This window comes from Neolamprologus brichardi, chromosome 17 (assembly GCF_056152115.1).
Source record: "Neolamprologus brichardi isolate AB-2024 chromosome 17, ASM5615211v1, whole genome shotgun sequence".
Lineage (NCBI taxonomy): Eukaryota > Metazoa > Chordata > Actinopteri > Cichliformes > Cichlidae > Neolamprologus > Neolamprologus brichardi.
The window spans coordinates 20,184,103-20,202,387 of NC_142120.1; the positions used below are offsets into that span (position 1 = coordinate 20,184,103).

At 40.1% G+C, this 18,285-nt stretch overlaps 1 protein-coding gene across 1 annotated transcript; it reads right to left on the reverse strand.

The window, feature by feature from the left end:
* Positions 1-11,298: 11,298 nt before the first annotated feature.
* Positions 11,299-14,175, reverse strand: LOC148097914 (uncharacterized). Its single transcript, XM_087831053.1, has 5 exons — positions 13,942-14,175; positions 13,180-13,263; positions 12,893-13,042; positions 12,474-12,533; positions 11,299-11,639 (listed from the first exon to the last, which is right to left on the reverse strand). Exons 1-5 carry the CDS (start codon positions 14,116-14,118, stop codon positions 11,535-11,537), a joined length of 576 nt encoding a protein of 191 aa, XP_087687179.1. The 5' UTR covers positions 14,119-14,175; the 3' UTR covers positions 11,299-11,534.
* Positions 14,176-18,285: the final 4,110 nt, after the last annotated feature.

Below are 18,285 nucleotides of genomic sequence, written 5' to 3' on the forward strand. Positions count from 1 at the left end.
TACATGTTTAATATGTGGGATAAAACCAAGCTCAGAGTCAAAAATAACACCCAGGTTTTTCACTTGTAGTGAAGGACATAGTGAAAATGCCTGTAATTTAGACAAGAGTTTCTCTCTCTGAGCCTCAGGACCGACGATTAAAACTTCAGTTTTGTCCTGGTTAAGCTGTAAAAAGTTTTCTGCCATCCAAGATCTTATATCTAAAATACAGTTAAAAAGGGCATCCATTGGTCTGGTGTCATCAGGAGACATGGAAATGTACAGCTGAGTGTCATCAGCGTAACTGTGGAAGTTCACTCCATGCCTCCTGATGACACCGCCGAGAGGGAGCATATACAAATTAAAAAGTACAGGGCCTACAACTGACCCTTGAGGCACACCACATGTCATTTTATGGATCTTAGAGGAGCATGTATCCATACTCACCATAAAAGTTCTGTCTGAGAGATAGGAAGTGAACCAGTTGTGTACAGCACCAGAGAGGCCCACCATGTGTTTCAGTCTGTTTAAAAGAATAGCGTGGTCTACTGTATCAAAGGCTGCGCTTAGATCCAGTAGCACCAGGACTGAGAGCTTTTGGGAGTCCCAGTTACATCTAAGATCATTTAAAACCTTTAGGAGAGCAGTCTCTGTGCTGTGGTTCACCCTAAATCCAGACTGGAATATCTCCAGGATCTGTCTATCACTCAAAAAGTCATTAATCTGAGTAAAAACAAGTTTTTCTAAAATTTTACTTAAAAATGGTAAGTTGGATACAGGTCTGTAGTTATTAAAATCATTACAATCCAAATTGCTCTTCTTCAGAAGGGGCCTCACCACCGCCATTTTAAAGGCAGCAGGGAAGACACCCAACTGAAGAGAGCAATTCATCATGTATAAAAGCTCAGCTTCAAAAAATCCATAAAGTGTTTTAAAGAGTGAAGAAGGGATTGGATCTAAAAGACATGTGGTGGGTCTCACTGTGGAGAAAACTTTCTTAAGGTTCTCAGCATTAACCAGGACAAAGCTGTCCAGCGTCTCCTCGGGTACAATCGAGTCCTCAGATGTGTTTAAAATCATATCGCGAGAAGATAAAATATCAGATCTGATGGCGCTGATTTTTCCCCTGAAGTGGTCTGCAAACTGCTCACAGAGTGAGTCTGTGGGGGTTCTGTGGGAGCTGTTAAAATCAGGGTTAAATAAATGATCTATGGTGGAAAAGAGGACCTTGGGATTATTTTTGTTATTACTTTTATGATTATTTTGGCAAAGTATGAATTTCTTGAATTCCTTAATGTATTATTGTACATTTTAAGTTGCTCGCAAAATATTTCATGGTTGATTGTATTTTTATTTTTCCTCTATCTCCTTTCTGCTGCCCTGCAATTTCTTTTGAATTTTTTGACTTCTTCGTTTCTCCAGGGTGATGCATGTTTTACGTTAATCTTTTTGGTGGTAAGTGGAGCAACGGAGTCAATGCTTTTCTTCAGTTTGCTGTTAAAATGACTAAAAATAAAATCACAGGGTGCAGGTAAAATCACAGGGGGGCATTCGTCTAAAACCCTGGTAAAATTTGCAGCCACTTCAGAGGTTAGATAGCGCCTCCTCACAGTTCGCACCGACGTCTCCCGCTGAATAAAACCGGTGATGTTAAAAAACACACAGTAGTGGTCAAAGACAGCCAAGTCAACAACAGAGGACACACTGACGGACAGCCCATGGGTGATGACCAGGTCCAGGGTGTGTCCTCTGTTGTGAGTCGGCTGCGTGACGTGCTGGGTAAAATCCAAACAGTGAAGAATGTTTAAGAATTCTTTTGATGCAGGTTCAGAAGGATTATCTATGTGCAGGTTAAAATCACCGGTTAAAATTATCATATTATATTTTGAATGTATGTTTGTTAAAAATTCTGAGAATTCCTTGATAAAAGCAGCACTGTCTTTAGGTGGTCTATAAATTGTGACAGATAAAACTGGAGGGCTGCTGAAAACAATAGCATGGAATTCGAAAGTGGTAAAATGATCAAATAAAATGTGTTTGGTGGTGAGTGTGTTGTTGGCTAAAGATGCAGTCCCACCACCTCTCTTACCACTTCTAATAGAAAAAGAGAAATTAAAATTTGGTGGGGAGGCCTCAGTGAGAACAACTGGTGCATCCGAACCCAGCCATGTTTCAGTTAAAAATAAACAGTCAAGTTTATTATCTAAAATTAAATCATTAATAATAAAAGACTTGTTCAACAGAGAGCGGACATTTAAAAGTGCCATACTGATTGAGACCGGTGGATTTTTGACAACAGAGTTGAATGGATGTTGACATTTTTGAAGAGGCCGGAGGTTATTAATGTTTTTGGAGTTACTGGATTTATTATAATTCTGTTGCTCTCTGTTTGTGATTATAACGGGTATTGTGTTGACTGTGGGAGAGAAAGGTCCGAGTCCAGAGTTTTGTGTATTACTGTTAAAAGTGGAACAAATATAGGAGCTGGGACCAAGGGAACATCAGTCAGTGACAGACAGATCAGCAGGTAATGTCGGTTTGGGGTAGTGACAGGGCGGTGTGTGGGAGTGCTGTACGCCAAATGCCAAATTGGCGGACAGCAAACGGCGTCCCCAGGCGTTGAGGTGGAGCCCGTCTGCTCCAAAAAGATGCCTCCTCTCCCAGAAGGCATCAAAATTGTTAATAAAACCCACGCCATGGGAGACACAGGCGGAGGAAAGCCAGGTGTTAAGGCTGAGCAGCCGGCTGAAACGGCCTATCCCTCTGCCACAGGTGGGGGTGGGCCCGGAGATAAAAGCACTCACCTGCAACTGACCAAGGAGGCTGAAGAGTTGGAGGAAGTCCAGCTTCAGCAGCTCAGATTGCTGTTTGGGGATGTCATTGGTGCCAATATGGATGATGAGCCATGACAAGTCTCTTGAAGCACTTCATGATGATAGGGGTCAGGGCGATGGGACAGTAGTCATTCAGACAGGATACTGAGGATTGCTTTGGCACCGGGATGATGGTGGTGGACTTGAAGCATGCTGGGACGATCATCTGGCTCTGCGATAAGTTGAAAATGTCTATGAAGACATTGGCCAGCTGATCAGCGCAGTCTCTCAGCACACGACCTAGGATGTTGTCTGGTCCAGCAGCTTTCCGTGGGTTGACCTTGGTGAGAGACCTCCTCACGTCGGCTGCGGGCATTGAGATGGTCTGGTCGGTGGTGGGGGGCGTGGCTTTCTTTCCTTGAGTGTTGTTCAGTGCATCAAACAGTGTGTAGAACTTGTTCAGTTCCTCAGGAAGTGTGGTATCTACATCACAGCTGCTTGGTGCAGGCTTGTACTGTGTGACAGCCTGAATGCCCTGCCATAAACGGTATCTTTTGTGCATGTGCACTCTTTGCTTTTTAGATGGCGCGAGAGAGGTTGGCTGTGACTTTCTGACCAACAGACCCCAGCATTTTAGGTCAGACCATAACTACTACTACCATCACACTCAACACAGAGCACTACGCTCCCATTGCTGTAGATATACTCATAGGACGGCTAAAGAAGATGCTGCAAGTTTAGTGATCTGTTTACCTCACACCGATACATTAGCATATATATATATATATATAGCACTTCTGTATATATTTAGAAAATCTGTATATTTGTTCATAGTACATGTGTATATCTGCCCATCTGTATAGCAATATAGAACATCTGTATACTATACAGATTATCTGCATATCTGTATATCTGTACATATGTATACACAGTGCATCTGTACATTTGTCTGTAGTTCATCTGTATATTTGGTCTCTCTGTCCATAATCTCTTCATAACTATTCCACCCTTTATAGTACCCTTATCGGTATATATCAGTACATTTGCCCGTAGTACATCTGTATATATGCTCTCTACATCTGTATATTTGCTTAACTTATCTGTATATAATCTGCTCTTATTGCACTTACTAAATTCAAATTCAAATTTTATTTGTCATACACACAACCATACACAGTACGATATGTGGTGAAATGCTTATTGCTGTGCAATGCCCTCAACGCTCTCGATGGTGCAGGAGTAGAACTCGTACTACTCTTGCACTTCTGATTAGATGCAAACTGTATTTTGTTGCCCTGTATGTATATATGTGTAATGACAATAAAGTTGAATCCTATCCTAATCTCTATCTTCTTTTTGTACTGAACATCCTCCATACTCAGAATCAGAATTGCGTTTATTGGCCAAGTATATGCGCAAAAATATACAAGGAATTTCGTTCCGGTAGAAGCTTGTCTCTCAAGCACAACAATGATGTATATCACAACAATATGTAAAGGACATATTGTATACACACACATACACACACACACACACACACATGTATAGATAGATAGATAGATAGATAGATGGATATCGCTGAATTCAGCGATTACTTTCCATTCTGCTCCCTCTGTTTGTTTGTTTGTTGTTGTTTGCCGATCATTTTGCAGTGAATGTTCAGTTTATGCATTCTGCCCAGAAAGAAACTTTAATAATGCTGCATTTCCTAAACAAATTCTCGTCTCTATGTGACACCTCAGTAATTAGACACTTTTTTAAGCCATCAGTTGGGACAGAACCAGCTGAGATTAATTTGCACAAAGTGTCAGGATTGATTTCTAATAACTGATAGATTTCACCTGGTGCCATGCCTTTTTCTACCTCCCTTTCTTCATGTGTTCAATACTTTTCCTTGTGTCCATCCATCTTCTTCCACTTATCCGGGGCCGGGTCGCAGGGGCAGCAGCCCAAGCAGAGAAGCCGAGTCCTCCCTTTCCCCGGCCATCTCCTTCAGCTTGTCCAGGGGAACACCAAGGCGTTCCCAGCCAGCTGAGAGATATAATCTCTCCAGCGTGTCCTGGGTCTGCCCCAGGGCCTCCTCCTGGTGGGACATGCCTGGAACTCCTCACCCATGAGGCGCCCAGGAGGCATCCTTGTCAGATGCCCAAACCACCTCAACTGGCTCCTTTTCTTCTCTGAGCCCCTCCCAGATGGCCGAACTTCTTATCCTATCTCTAAAGGACAGGCCAGCCACCCTTCAAAGGAATGCCGCTTGTATCCGCAATTCCTTTCTTTCGGTCACCGCAGCTTGTGACCATAGGTGAGGGTAGGGATGTAGATCGACCAGTAAATTCAATTCAATTCAATTCAATTTTATTTATATAGCGCCAAATCACAACAAAAGTCGCCTCAAGGCGCTTCATAGATACAGAGAAAAACCCAACAATCATATGACCCCCTATGAGCAAGCACTTTGGCGACAGTGGAAAGGAAAAACTCCCTTTTAACAGGAAGAAACCTCCGGCAGAACCAGGCTCAGGGAGGGGCGGCCATCTGCTGCGACCGGTTGGGGTGAGAGAAGGAAGACAGGATAAAAGACATGCTGTGGAAGAGAGACAGAGGTTAATAACAGATATGATTCAATACAGAGAGGTCTGTTAATACATAGTGAGCGAGAAAGGTGACTGGAAAGGAAAAACTCAATGCATCATGGGAATCCCCCGGCAGCCTACATCTATTGCAGCATAACTAAGGGAGGATTCAGGGTCACCTGGTCCAGCCCTAACTATGTGCTTTAGCAAAAAGGAAAGTTTTAAGCCTAATCTTAAAAGTAGAGATAGTGTCTGTCTCCCGAATCCAAACTGGAAGCTGGTTCCACAGAAGAGGGGCCTGAAAACTGAAGGCTCTCCCTCCCATTCTACTTTTAAGACCTTTTTAAGACCTTGTATGTGAGGAGCAGGATTTTGAATTCAATTCTGGATTTAACAGGAAGCCAATGAAGGGAAGCCAAAACAGGAGAAATATGCTCTCTCTTTCTAGTCCCTGTCAGTACTCTTGCTGCAGCATTTTGGATTAGCTGAAATTAGTAAATTGAGAGCTTCACTTTTATACTCAGCTCTCTCTTCACCACAACAGACTGGTACAGCGTCCGCATCGCTGCCACCGCAGCACCAATCTGTCTGTTGATCTCCCCCTCCCTTCTCCCGTCACTCGTGAACAAGACCCCAAGATACTTGAATCCTCCACTTGGGGCAAGAACTTGTCCCTGACCCAGAGTGGGCACTCCACCTTTTTCTGGCTAGGGATCATGGCCTCAGACTTGGAGGTGCTGATTATCATTCCCGCCACTTCACACTCAGCTGTGAACCGTTCCAAGGCGAGCTGGAGGCCACCACCTGACGAAGCCAACAGAACCACATCATCTGCGAAAAGCAGAGATGAGATTCTGAGACCACCCAAGTGAAAGCCTACCGCCACTTGACTACACCTAGAAATTCTGTCCATAAAATTTGTAAACAGAATTGGTGGCAAAGGACAGCCCTGGCGGAGCACATCACCCACCAGGAACGAGTCCGACTTATTGCCGGCTCCCTCCCCCCCTCCGCGAATTGCTACATTATCGTGGTGGAGGGGTTTGTGTGTCCCAGGGATCCCAGGGGCTATGTCTTCTGAGGGCTGTTTTGCCAATAGGCAGGGTCTCCCATGGAAAATTGGTCCTGGGTGAGGGACAAGACAAAGAGCAATTCAGAAGACCCCTATGACAAGACCATCGAGGGAACAGTTTACCCTGCCCCAGATAGGGTTATCAGGGCCCCACCCTGGAGCCAGGCCCGGGGAGGGTGCCCGAGGGCGAGCATCTGGTGGCCAGGCCTTAGTCCATGGGAGCCACCCAGGCACAGCCCAAAAAAGGGACGTGGGCCCATCTTCCTGCAGGCCCACCACCCGCAGGAGGCAGCGCAGGGGTCGGGTGCATTGTGAGCCGGGCAGAGGCCTTGTGTCAGTTCTCATTATTACACATAATTTATGGACATCTATGGTTTATTTCAGCCGATATATACTTGATGACTGGTACTTGCTTTGTGCTTTGACTCGTTTTTGAGTTGTATAAACTGATTTTAGATGATTTGGTTCTTTGGACCTTGGTTTGAAGTGATTTTTCGCAGATTGGTTTGAAGGGGTTTGACACCAGTTTCAAATTCATTTTGGTTTGGCTTTGGATCATTTTAGATTTGGTTTTGAATAATTGTGGACTGAGTTGACTTGCTTTTCAGCTGAATTTTAGATGCAGTATCGGCTGATGTAGGGTCATTTTTGGACATTGCTTCAAATTTATCCTTTGTAAATCTGTTTGGACTAACTTTAGACTGGTTTAAACATTTGCTTAGTTGTTGGTTTTTGAGTAGTTTTAGACTGCTTTTGGACTGAGTTTCAGATTGGTCTCGGGTATTGTGATGTTTTAGACACTTTTCTGATGTGATTTTTTTTTCAATATACTTAATTCTGTCCTTCTTACATTGGTTTAGATTGACTTTTTTTCTAGTTTCACTGGTTTGGTTTCACTGACTGGTTTTAAACTGTTTTACCTTTGGCTTTAAAGAGGTTTTAGACTGATATCCGACTTGATTGAGGGCTGGCTGTATTCTGGTTTCAGACTTTGTTTCTGGTTGTTGTATTTTAACACAATTATAAATATTTTGGAGTGATGACTCTTCTGTGGATTTAAACTTTTCTGTTTTATCACGTAATCCCAGACCAAATGGTTGAAGCTAAACTGTTACTGTTGTAATTATGGATCAGAAGTTGTTCTTCTGGCCTTTGTACTTTTGTAACATCAGCTCCATTAATGCCTCCTTGTGGACTGAGCTTGCTTTGCATATGACGGTGAAACAGGTTCTTATCTGATTTCCGATCTGACTGAGACACATTTAAACAGGGGTCTGAGTGAAAATGAAAGTCTTATCTGCATTAAACCCAGACACATCAACAAAGCAGCAGTGTAGATGTAGATGAATGTGGCAGCAGAGCAAATGGTTAAATTCAGTTTTATTTATATAGCACTAAATCACAACAACCGTCACCTCAAGTCATCACGCCCTTCTATTACTGGTCATTGAGACACAATGTGCACTATTTACCTTAGACATTTACCTTGAAGTTATATAAATAACCACAGCGCACTGAGTCATCATTGTTTGAAATCCATGGCTTTCTTTCAGCGTCTCTTTCAATGGCTAAATTCAGTTCTCACACACATTGGGGGAAAGTTTGCTAAGTTTCCTGCATTACCTGGTGACATGTGTAGGAAATCCCCTGTGATGACATCACACAGGTAGAGCAATGCTGACCCCTCCCCCTCACTGAGAGGTAAATAACTGGGAAGAGTGTTTCTACCTTTGTGAGGATCAGCTGTAGCTTTCCAGTGTGAAGTGAGAACAGTCATCGTTTCTAATAAAGCTCAAGGTGCTCCTTTAATAGGGATGATTAATAGGTTATTTTAATTTTAGGAACTTACACTAAGGACACTTTCAAAGGTAAAGATATTTGTTTTGAGATGCAGCCTAATAAGTGATGTTAAAGGAACTACGGGCTTTGATTTATGGCTGGTTTTCATGTAAAAAAAACAAAAACTGCAGCACCTGCATCCACATGTCAGACAGCACTGCAGAAAGTTAAAAATTATAAGATGTTTTTATTGCGTAATTGTTATCGGCTCCTCCTAGCAATCTTTGGATTTGATCTTGTGGATTGGACTCACTGGATTGTGAGTTCTTTGACATGTATACCGGTTGCTTTTTTTTCTTCTCTGCTGTTCTTAATAAGTGCTGGCTGTGTACCCTGTTGTGGGGTTTGTTGCTCTGTTTTTTTTGTTTGTTTGTTTGTTTTTTGTTTGTTTGTTCCTGTGTTTTGTTTTTGATTTTTTTGTTGTTGTTGTCTTTATTGTCTGTGTTCCTCTGTCCCGCTGTTTGTGAATGTGTAAAAACTTGCATAAATAAATACATAAAAAAAAAATTATAAGATGTTTGTCAGACCGAGATGCCTTTTTACTGCTTCAAAAAGAGATGACATGAAACCAAGAGTAACAGCAAATCCACGAGCTGGAGAGCCTTCAACCAAGTTATATCTGCAGATTCGTTTTTCAGATCAACACACTGACCAAGTGTCCAAAATTATTCAAAACCAAATCTAAACACGCGCGCACGCGCGCGCACACACACACACACACACACACACACACACACACACACACACACCTCATACCAAGTATCTGCATATACGAATTAGCAGAGAGCTGAAACTAAGCCTGCAGCTCTGATAGTAGGTTAGTAGGTCTGCAAGGTCTGTGTACGGTCTCTGCACATGTTGCACCAGTTAAAGTGGCTGTGTCACCCTGAGAATAAGAGGCCATCATTTTATATTTAATCTAATCTCATAAAAAAAGTCAGTTATGAAACAAAATTTTGATTTAATGTAAAGTATGTCAAATTAGTAGACCTGCAGCTTGCAGTGTGTCGTAAAGAGCTTTCAAATGAGATCCAACCACAGGGCTTTTTTTTTCAGCCCTAATGTCAGTTTTGGGGAATTTTTCAGGATTGTTCTCGTTACTCGTCACTGGTTGTTTTGAATTTTTTCTGTGGTTTAATTTTTTTTGTGGCATTGTTTTTTTATTCTCTGCAGTTTTTAGCACTGTGTATTGTTTTATGTGTAGTTCTTTGGCACTATTACCTGTTGTGTAGCAGTTTAGCACTGTTTATTTGTTTTTTGGGGTAAGATTTATGTCATTTCTATTGGTTGTAGAGTAAAGGTCGTTGGTTTTCAGCGCTTTCTTATTCTTTCACTTCATCTTTTTTGTTTGTTTGTTTGTTTATTCTTTTAAGTTTTGGGTGTATAATTAGCTCTGTATATTAGTTTTGTCCTTCTTTTTTTGGTCATTTAGGTGGTTTGGTTTTTTTTGTGTTTCAGCATTGTTGTTTATTCATCGTCTGCAGCTCTTTAGCTCTTTGTTTGTTGTTTAGCAGTAAATACTTACATTGTTACTGCTGGGGTTTTGTTTATCAGTTGGTAGCTGTTTTTCTGGAATTGTTCTTTGGTAGTTTTGTGTTGTAGGCTTTTTTCTGGTCATGTGTTTGTTTGTTTTTAGGATTTTATTAAGAAATTGTCAATTTTCACCCATTTTAAGGCCCAAATCTTTTTGCCAGAAGGCCTGAGTCTGCTCAGGTGTTGCTGCTTTACCAGTGGTGGAGAAAGTGCATGAATATCTAAATGTATTTCACCACACAACACACCAGTCTTTGATTTAATGTCATCATTGTGATGTTAAAGGGCTTTGTACATTCACACAGCGTATGAGTCAAGTCACAAACACCCACTCTTATTGTTCGCTTAGGTCGCGGTGTTGCATGTTGGCAGCGCTTCGATGCACCAGAACACGTCAGAATTCTCCACTGTCCTATTTTCCAAGCGCCAATGCTACAATAAGCTTTAACCACTGCTCACCCTGCCTATGACTGTTACCCGTAACCTCTCAACACTTAAGAGGCCAAATACGTGCCAAGAGAGTTGCGTAATTCTGTTCAAAATGGCGTTGATTCAGTCTGGGTCAGATTTGATTGGCTGTCGCAAAGATTCAGATCAGTGTGACACATTTTAATATGCCTATACCATGAAAGCTAATAGACACACAGAGGTGATGTAGGTTTTAACATTTTATTAGCTTTTATTTTGTTTAATTTCATTTTCATTTCAGTGACTGTCAACATCTGAGGTGACCCATAAACTCAATAAACCAATGTGCTAATGCGTGCCATATGATTTTTCTGTTCTTGTGACTCTTTATGCTTGGGTTTTTTTTGGAGGGGGGGGGGGGGGGTACTGTTGTTGTTTTAGCATTTGTTGGTTCTGTGTATTTTTAAATTAAATGGGTTTGGCATTGCGTGACAGCGATGTTGCCCACGCTACGGACAACATTGGAAAGTCCCTCGCGGCGCCTCCGTGATGTGCTGGATCTTCAAAAGAACGCGACGGGCAGCAGACTCATTCCAACACGGGAAATTTTTCCTACCTGCGGCTCTCAAACTTTAGACCTCCTCTCTGCGACACCTGGACAGTTTGTATCACTGCTGTTAACCTTTGGAATATTTACCTGAAGCTTGAATAGAGCACCTAACAAAACAATTAAGTATTCTGATTCTGATGGTCGGTTTCTCAACTTTGCTTTCCGGTTATTTTCCTTTTACATTTGGTACTCTCATTGGCATATTTTTGGGCAGGTTGGAAGCTTACAAGGAGACCAGTTTTTGTTTTTCTTATTTTCTGTCAAATATGTTTTTGGTTTTTCCCCCAAAACGTGTAAAACTCGTGTAAAAGTGAACAGAAATCATGTAGCCATTGCATTATATGATTAAAAAATGAAATAAGGGGATAAAATCTTAAAAATGTTTATTTCAAAATCTTATAACATACAGTTCATTTCAGCCAACAGCAACAACATCAGCATTTAAATACTGTAACAATCAGCCATAACATGGCAACTTGAGAATCCAACGCCAGAGTCCTTTCACAGCCGGCATTAAAAAATTGTCAATAAATGTTATGATCATCAATAAATAAATTAACTCAGACCATTGACTAATCATACTTCAATCAATATAAATATTTTAACTGTATATTTATAAAATGTTAAATATGTCCTCAAATTAAATAAATGAATAAATAGAAGTATAAAAGCTGCTGGTATAAAACTTGGTGATAAATATGGTGGTGTTAGGCGTCAGTGCTGTTCCTTGGCTCCACGCAGTAGTCCTGCAGGTAGCTGAACAGGATGTCAAGCTCGCTGATCGCTTTGGTGATGCCTTTCATTTTCTCCATCTGAAACAAACAGAAGCAAACACAGGGTGAGTTATAGGACATCCAAATATGCAGCAGAGCACCAAATCTGTATCAGTCCGCTGTTACAAATAGTCCCAAAAAGAAGCCAAAGGGAAGCCCTGCAGTTTTCAGGTATTTAGATTGTATGTGGGCTCTTTGTCAGATTCATCAGGTTGAAGCTGACAGTTAAATTCCTGTTCTATGATTATGCGGATTATCTTCTATCTTTAATCCACTTGCCATCTGGTGAATACCAAGTTGTACAAATCATCACATTACTCACTGTGTCCAACAGTTTGAAATTAACCTATGAAAATGTAAATCCTCAAAGCTGATCATAAAATATTGTCCCTTAAAACATGAATTCTGACAAATTTCTGTCATTTACGGATTAAAAACACTGAAAACAACCTGAAAGATTGATAAAGTGTCAAACTCATTGTCAGTTTAGTCTCTTTTGCAGAACTGCATGATTTATTGGATTCAAATAACCCTGATTTATTTTACAGTGGCCCTTTGTTTCTGAAACAAGCTGTTTTATCTCCCTCCCCACATCTCTTTTACCCAGCTTTCTTCTGATTGGCTGCCCCTCTTGCATCTGAGATGACCTTGATAGTGTTTGGAGCAGTTTTAAACCACCCAGGGACTTCTTGACCTCGTTACAGAAAGCAGATCAAAGCATGACGAGTCCACTCTTAATTACCGAGCCCTCCTCCGAAGTTAATCGCCTCCTGATTTCATGATATTTTTTTTTTTTTATTCCTTCTGTGCTTCTTCTTTATAAAAACAAACCTTCAGAATAAAGTGGCATTTTAAAAGAAAGTTCAATCTTACCTTCTCAAGCTTGGTGCGAAAATCCACTGCATTTTTGTGGTCGTGGTACTGAGTGACATTCTGCAGAGGTACATCGAGAAAGTTAGCAACTGTTATCAGTCCCATCTCTTCTATTTATGTGTGCACGAAACCACAGAAAGTCGTTATCGATTTTAGGATCAACCACAGCGCCGCCACACATGGCTGCAAAAAGTTTGTAGTAGCTCCATCCTCCACATGAAGGAGGAGAACTTTAAAAGCATGCAGTGATGTGGGATTTTGTCCTTTTTACAGTGGAGTTTGTGCACGTCTCGTTTAACATTTCCAATAAATGCCACCCCGGTTAAAACACCTACTTATAACTTGCTAATTTGTTACACATAGAAGGCGTTTGCTTCCTGCACTGTCTGCTAAAGTAATCCATCAAGTGAAACACTTACGCAGCCGTGGGCCTGCAGGTCTGTGCTGATGCGGTGGAGGTTGGTCTTTAGCCGGTGCATGTGGGCGTGGTCATTGTTGGTGTGGTGCAGGATGTTAGTCAGGTAATAGTCCAGGATGTTGGCGTGCAGGCAGCAGATCTCAAAGTGGTGCTAAAGACAATGAAGGGAGATGAGAGGTCAGGCTGTTTCATCGTCTTGGGTGGACATATTCAGAGTACTCTGTTGCAAGTACTGCTTTCAAGTCAAAGTACTGTACAAAGAAGCTGCTTAAAGTTTAGATTACTCACATCGTTAGTATTAACTCTGGGTATCACTCTCATACTGGTGTCGTCCTCGTCGTCCTCGTCGTCTTTTGGCTGGATCCTCTGATACTGCAGAGACACAGAGAGGTTTATTTGGATTTTCTTCTTTTCATGCATTCAAGCTGAGTCAAAACAGGATCCTAAACACCGATGGTGATGGATAATCAGGCCAGTTTGTTTTTCTCAAATATTGAACTGAATCAACTTGATTTTTAATTGTGGTTCACTCAAATTTTTTTCCTCTGGTTGATAAAATCCCTTTTAAAATGTGAATCAATGCTTAAAACCCTACGGAGCAAGATTAGTGCCAAATTAGTAAAACATTTATATGTATCAGAGATGTATGAAATAGGCTTCCATTTATATTTTTTTGTTTTAAAAGTGGTTGAGTTTGTGCAGCATGTGGGTTAAAGTGAACACATTTACAGATTTTAGCTCCTGATTGCAAACTGTGGAGTACAAATAGTGCCAAAACTATAACCCTTTTTTTATTTTATATTTTTTAAATTATTATTATTACTTTAAAGTTCAGTGTGAGACTTAAAGCCAAAATTTCTGGATTAAAGTTGATGCGTCCCTTTATATTTTTTACCGTGGTCATTCACAAGGCAGCAGTAAATTTGAAGAATATCACCACAATTTTTTTTTTAAATGCAGAATTTCTCTAATGTAAAACTATATTCAAATGTAATTCAGAATTATGTTTCTGTAACTTGTCTCTAATTTACAATCAAATTGACCACTCACATGTTCTGACACTTGTCCGACGTCCTGATAGGTCTGCGGATGTCTGAGCACCGGGCTGAGTGGACGGGCCACAGGGTGTGCCCAAGCCTGCTCGTCCCAGCCAAAGAAAAGCAGGAGGAGAACTGCAGCTGCAGCGGGACGGAGGAAGGAGGCGACAGTGGCAGTGTTGCGCTTCATAGTGCAGATGGATAGGTGTATCTCAGTCGTTTTAGATTACAGAGAGAGTCTGAGAGTTTCAACCTGCAACAGAGAAACATGTAAAATTAGAACAAAGTCATGAAGAAGCTTCACCTTAAAGCAATAATTTTGCTTCTCAGAGAGAGCCCTGACCTGTTAGCAGGTGCTGCTGTGGAGAGAAGGCAACTCTGAGACGTCTTTTATACACCTCAAACCTCCGCCCCCTCGTCAGAATGTAGGCCATCAAAAAAACCTGATCAAACACACATGCGCACTCACGCAGGTCAGTGTGTTTACTGTCACACAAAAAGGAAATTAACTCTCACTCAAGGTGTGCTTGCGCAGGATCAGCAAAGAGACATTATTTATAGTTATCCAGTGACATCATTTCCTTCTTTCAGTATTGGTGTGTGTGTGTGTGTGTGTGTGTGTGTGTGTGTGTGTGTGTGTGTGTGTGTGTGTGTGTTGTTGTCGTCATTCCTGGTGGATTAAGAACTGGAATTTACACAATTGCTTGGAAGAAAAAAAAGAAAAAAAACACGTCTAACCGGTCTGTGACACCTGTTTAGATGTTGCTTTATTATCTTAGTATTATGCAACACTTACCAAAAAGCGCTGACATGCAGGCTGGGTAGTAAAATGTTTTAATAAAGCAATTTAAATAAAGCTGTGGAGAGGCTTTGTTTTCTAATGTATGCATTAAGATGTAACAGGCATAAGAACTCCAGGACAGAGCAAACGCAGCATCTCACACTCTGTGACAGAGGACATATAATGGCATATAGGAATTATTAATAATATCAATAGCATCATCCTAGCTTTTCATTAGCAACATGGCCATTTTTCTAAGTTTATGCTTTAAACTTGCAGCATCTTCTTCAGCTGGATGGGCCGCCATAAACAATAACGTTTATAGAATTCGTCATTCAACATTCACTTCAAATAGACCAGCTTCTACAGATATTACACACATTTAAAGCATGACTTTTCATCATAAATGGTAACATTGTTTCAGTCCTTGATAAAAAAAAAAAATAATATTTGCACCTAAAATTACATTTAAGGAAAATGTGTACTGTATAGAAAATCTTTGACTTGAGCTCACATAACTCTTAATATTGTAGAAGTATCAGTATATGTTTAAGACATGGTTAAACACTCCCAGGCTGCGCCGTCAGATATTAGACCTGTGATACATGGTGAAAAATTGTGTATATTTTAATTAACAAATTAAGAAAAAAAAATACAAATTAATGCATCTTTCCATCCACTAGAATAGAATAGCCTTTTATTGCAACAAAATTGTGAGCGCTCAAACTGCTGGAATAAAATATATTACGCTAATAGATTCAAATGAGTTTATTGATATATATATAACACAAACTGCATATAACAATAGCCATTTTGTAAGGAAGAAGACTCCCTACTACTATTTACATCATAATCTGTATAGCACTTTAGGAGCACCTTTAACATGATTAAAAAGCACCTTATCTAGCACTTTATTTAGCATCGCACTTTAAGCATGGATTTGCACAGGAGAACATTTCCACACAAGAAGTTTAACTATTTATTAAATATTTTTTGGGTATTTTAAAATCAGTTGGTAGCCTTTGTTTCAAGTCCTGTGCAGCTGCTCCTCATTAAGGACTGTGGTGGTTGTCTGTGAAAAGGTTGTGATTGAGAGAAAATAAAGTTTACCAGTAAGGAGAACTAATGGAGATGTGTGTGTGGAAGTCTAGAATTAAAGGGGTCGCAAAGAAGTGATTGTAAGATGTGATTCCTCACCTGTGTTTCCTGTGTTCTCTCCAAGGTGTTTGGGCAAATGTTTCCCTGGGGGCCCAGACACCATTTAAAGGTTCTGGGAGAGACCGTGGGTTAAGTGAGTGTGGGGAATCTTTTGTGCTTGGGTTTTGGGGGTTTTATAACAATGGGTATGGTGGCCAATTAAAGTGTAAAATATTTAATAATATGAAAATGTGAAATGTATGTGTATATATATGTGTGTATATATATATGTATGTATATATATATATGTGTATATAGATAGATAGATAGATAGATAGATATTTATTTATTCAAATTGATTATATACTGTGGTGGAAGATTGGGATTTAAGAATTTACCTGTGAGTGGAATAATGGTTTAGTCTGTGACAGCTGAATGTACTTAAGTCTGTCAGTTACCTTTAGATGGGGAGTGAATTACTTGTAAGGAAAGCTGTGTGGCAAATACATGCTTATTGTTCCGCTGCACTTGCCTTGGTCTGCCTCACTGTGATTCCACTAAGATCTGCCCTGTTACACATTTTAATGTCCCAAGTAGGCATCAATATCAGTTTTCTGTTTGCCACCATGTTGCTTTTCTGGTGGCAGAATTGACCAAGTTATCAGCTAACATTAGCTAGCAAGGGTAGCTTGCTGTATCTATCGACTATAACACACTGATAACCGCTATTTAGTGCTTAGAAACAAATAACTAGATTAGCATTTCACCTAATGATTTGGGGGACTATCATATGGACAAGCCTGGGAGCGCATCCTCTGGAACATATGAGATACATTTTAGTCTGGATTAAAACAGTGTAGAGACTGATAACAGCTAGCCAAATAGCAAAGCATGGCTAAAACTTGATAAACTAGCTGAAATATATTAATCTTTTTGAAGAATATTAGCATATTTTAGTCATAGCTAACAAAGCCAAAGCTAAAATATGCTCCTTTTTACACAAAACAAAAATGGATTTCGAGTTTTGAGCAAAAATCTAACTTTTGTTATCTTTTGTTTAATAATAATACCTGTTTATCAATGCCCTATAATCTAAATGTAACTATTTATTTATTTGTTTTTAACAAAATGTGCATTTGTAGCTATTATTTTAGTATTAGCTAATTTATTTTTTAACAAGATTTTGTAGCTGTTTTAGCTCTTTTATATGTTTTAGCAGCAGCAAACATTTTTCTTCTGCCTGTTTTGCACAAATTGAAAATTTATATAAAAGGTCAAAATGGAGACAATTTAAAAAAAAAAAAAAAAAGAAGGAAACTTTGGGGAAAAAAACACTAGTTTAAAAACTTGACTTTATTTGTCCTGCAATAGTATTTAGCCTTCTTCTTATTAATATTCTTTGGCAACTGTCTAAAAGTATCTGACTGGAAATTCCACCACCAGCTTAAGTAGGCAATAAACTTTTTTTTATTTTAAACATTTCCTTTGAAAAGTAGGTCACGTTTTGTGCTACATTTGGTGGAAATTTGATGACAGCATGCTTTAGACCATTATTATGCAACAGATTAACAACATCCTTTCTCAGGGTGTGCAAGAGAATATCACCTGCACATCCGTGTTTGCAAACGATATCCCCAAGAGAAGCTTATAAATAAACAAGTAAATCAGAGAGAATAAAAAGGGCCCCCGAGTCTATCCCTGAGGGACTCCATGACACACCGGACCATTAACATTGGCTGTGTCTCTGTATCAGTGAGACACTGCTCCACAATCTAGCTCCAGATCAAGGATATTGTAATCATGCCTTCTCCAGTGGTTGAATAATGACCTTGGGTCATCTGATAGATGCCAACACCCAGTTCCCCTCAGCGCTTACTGAATTCTGGGATGTTATGTTTTCCGTCTTTGACATGAGGGATCAAGTGGCCTGCTCCTTTATCTGGTTTCTTTTATTTTGTTGGCCGTGGGTGTGAGAATGCCTCCAAAACCGATGATGGGATTAAGACTTGCAGCTAACACAAAGGTGCTGAGTGTATCAGTCATCTGTTGACAATTTAACAATTTTTTTCTGTTTTTACCTTCAGCATTTTCCTCTGATAGCTGCTGAGTTTGTTGTGAAATAGAGGAGCTGTGCATCAGATGAGACACTGCAGCAGCCTTGCATAACAATTTTGACTTGTTGCAACATGTTTTTGTTTTTTGCAAAAGACGGCAGAACTGCAAACACAATTGCGTTCGAAGTGAATGACATCTCAGCAGAACTGCTGGGAGTTTTGATACAAATCCAAGGATCCAAACAGGATTTTTATATGCATTTAAAAATAACCAAGGAAGCTGCTCCAGAAGCTGCATTTATTCTAAAAATCTGCATTTGCTGTTTGTCATCATTTAAAAAAAAGCTTTCCTAACTACTCATATCAATTCATATCGTATCAAGCA

Bases quoted from the DNA above. Each gene is read 5' to 3' on its own strand.
- LOC148097914 (XM_087831053.1), bottom strand. From the start codon at position 14,118: ATGAAGCGCAACACTGCCACTGTCGCCTCCTTCCTCCGTCCCGCTGCA. The intron at 13,043-13,179 runs GTGAGTAATCTA...CATTGTCTTTAG, and splicing joins CCAGAGTTAATACTAACGAT to CACCACTTTGAGATCTGCTG. The intron at 11,640-12,473 runs GTAAGATTGAAC...TGTTTGTTTCAG, and splicing joins TTCGCACCAAGCTTGAGAAG to ATGGAGAAAATGAAAGGCAT.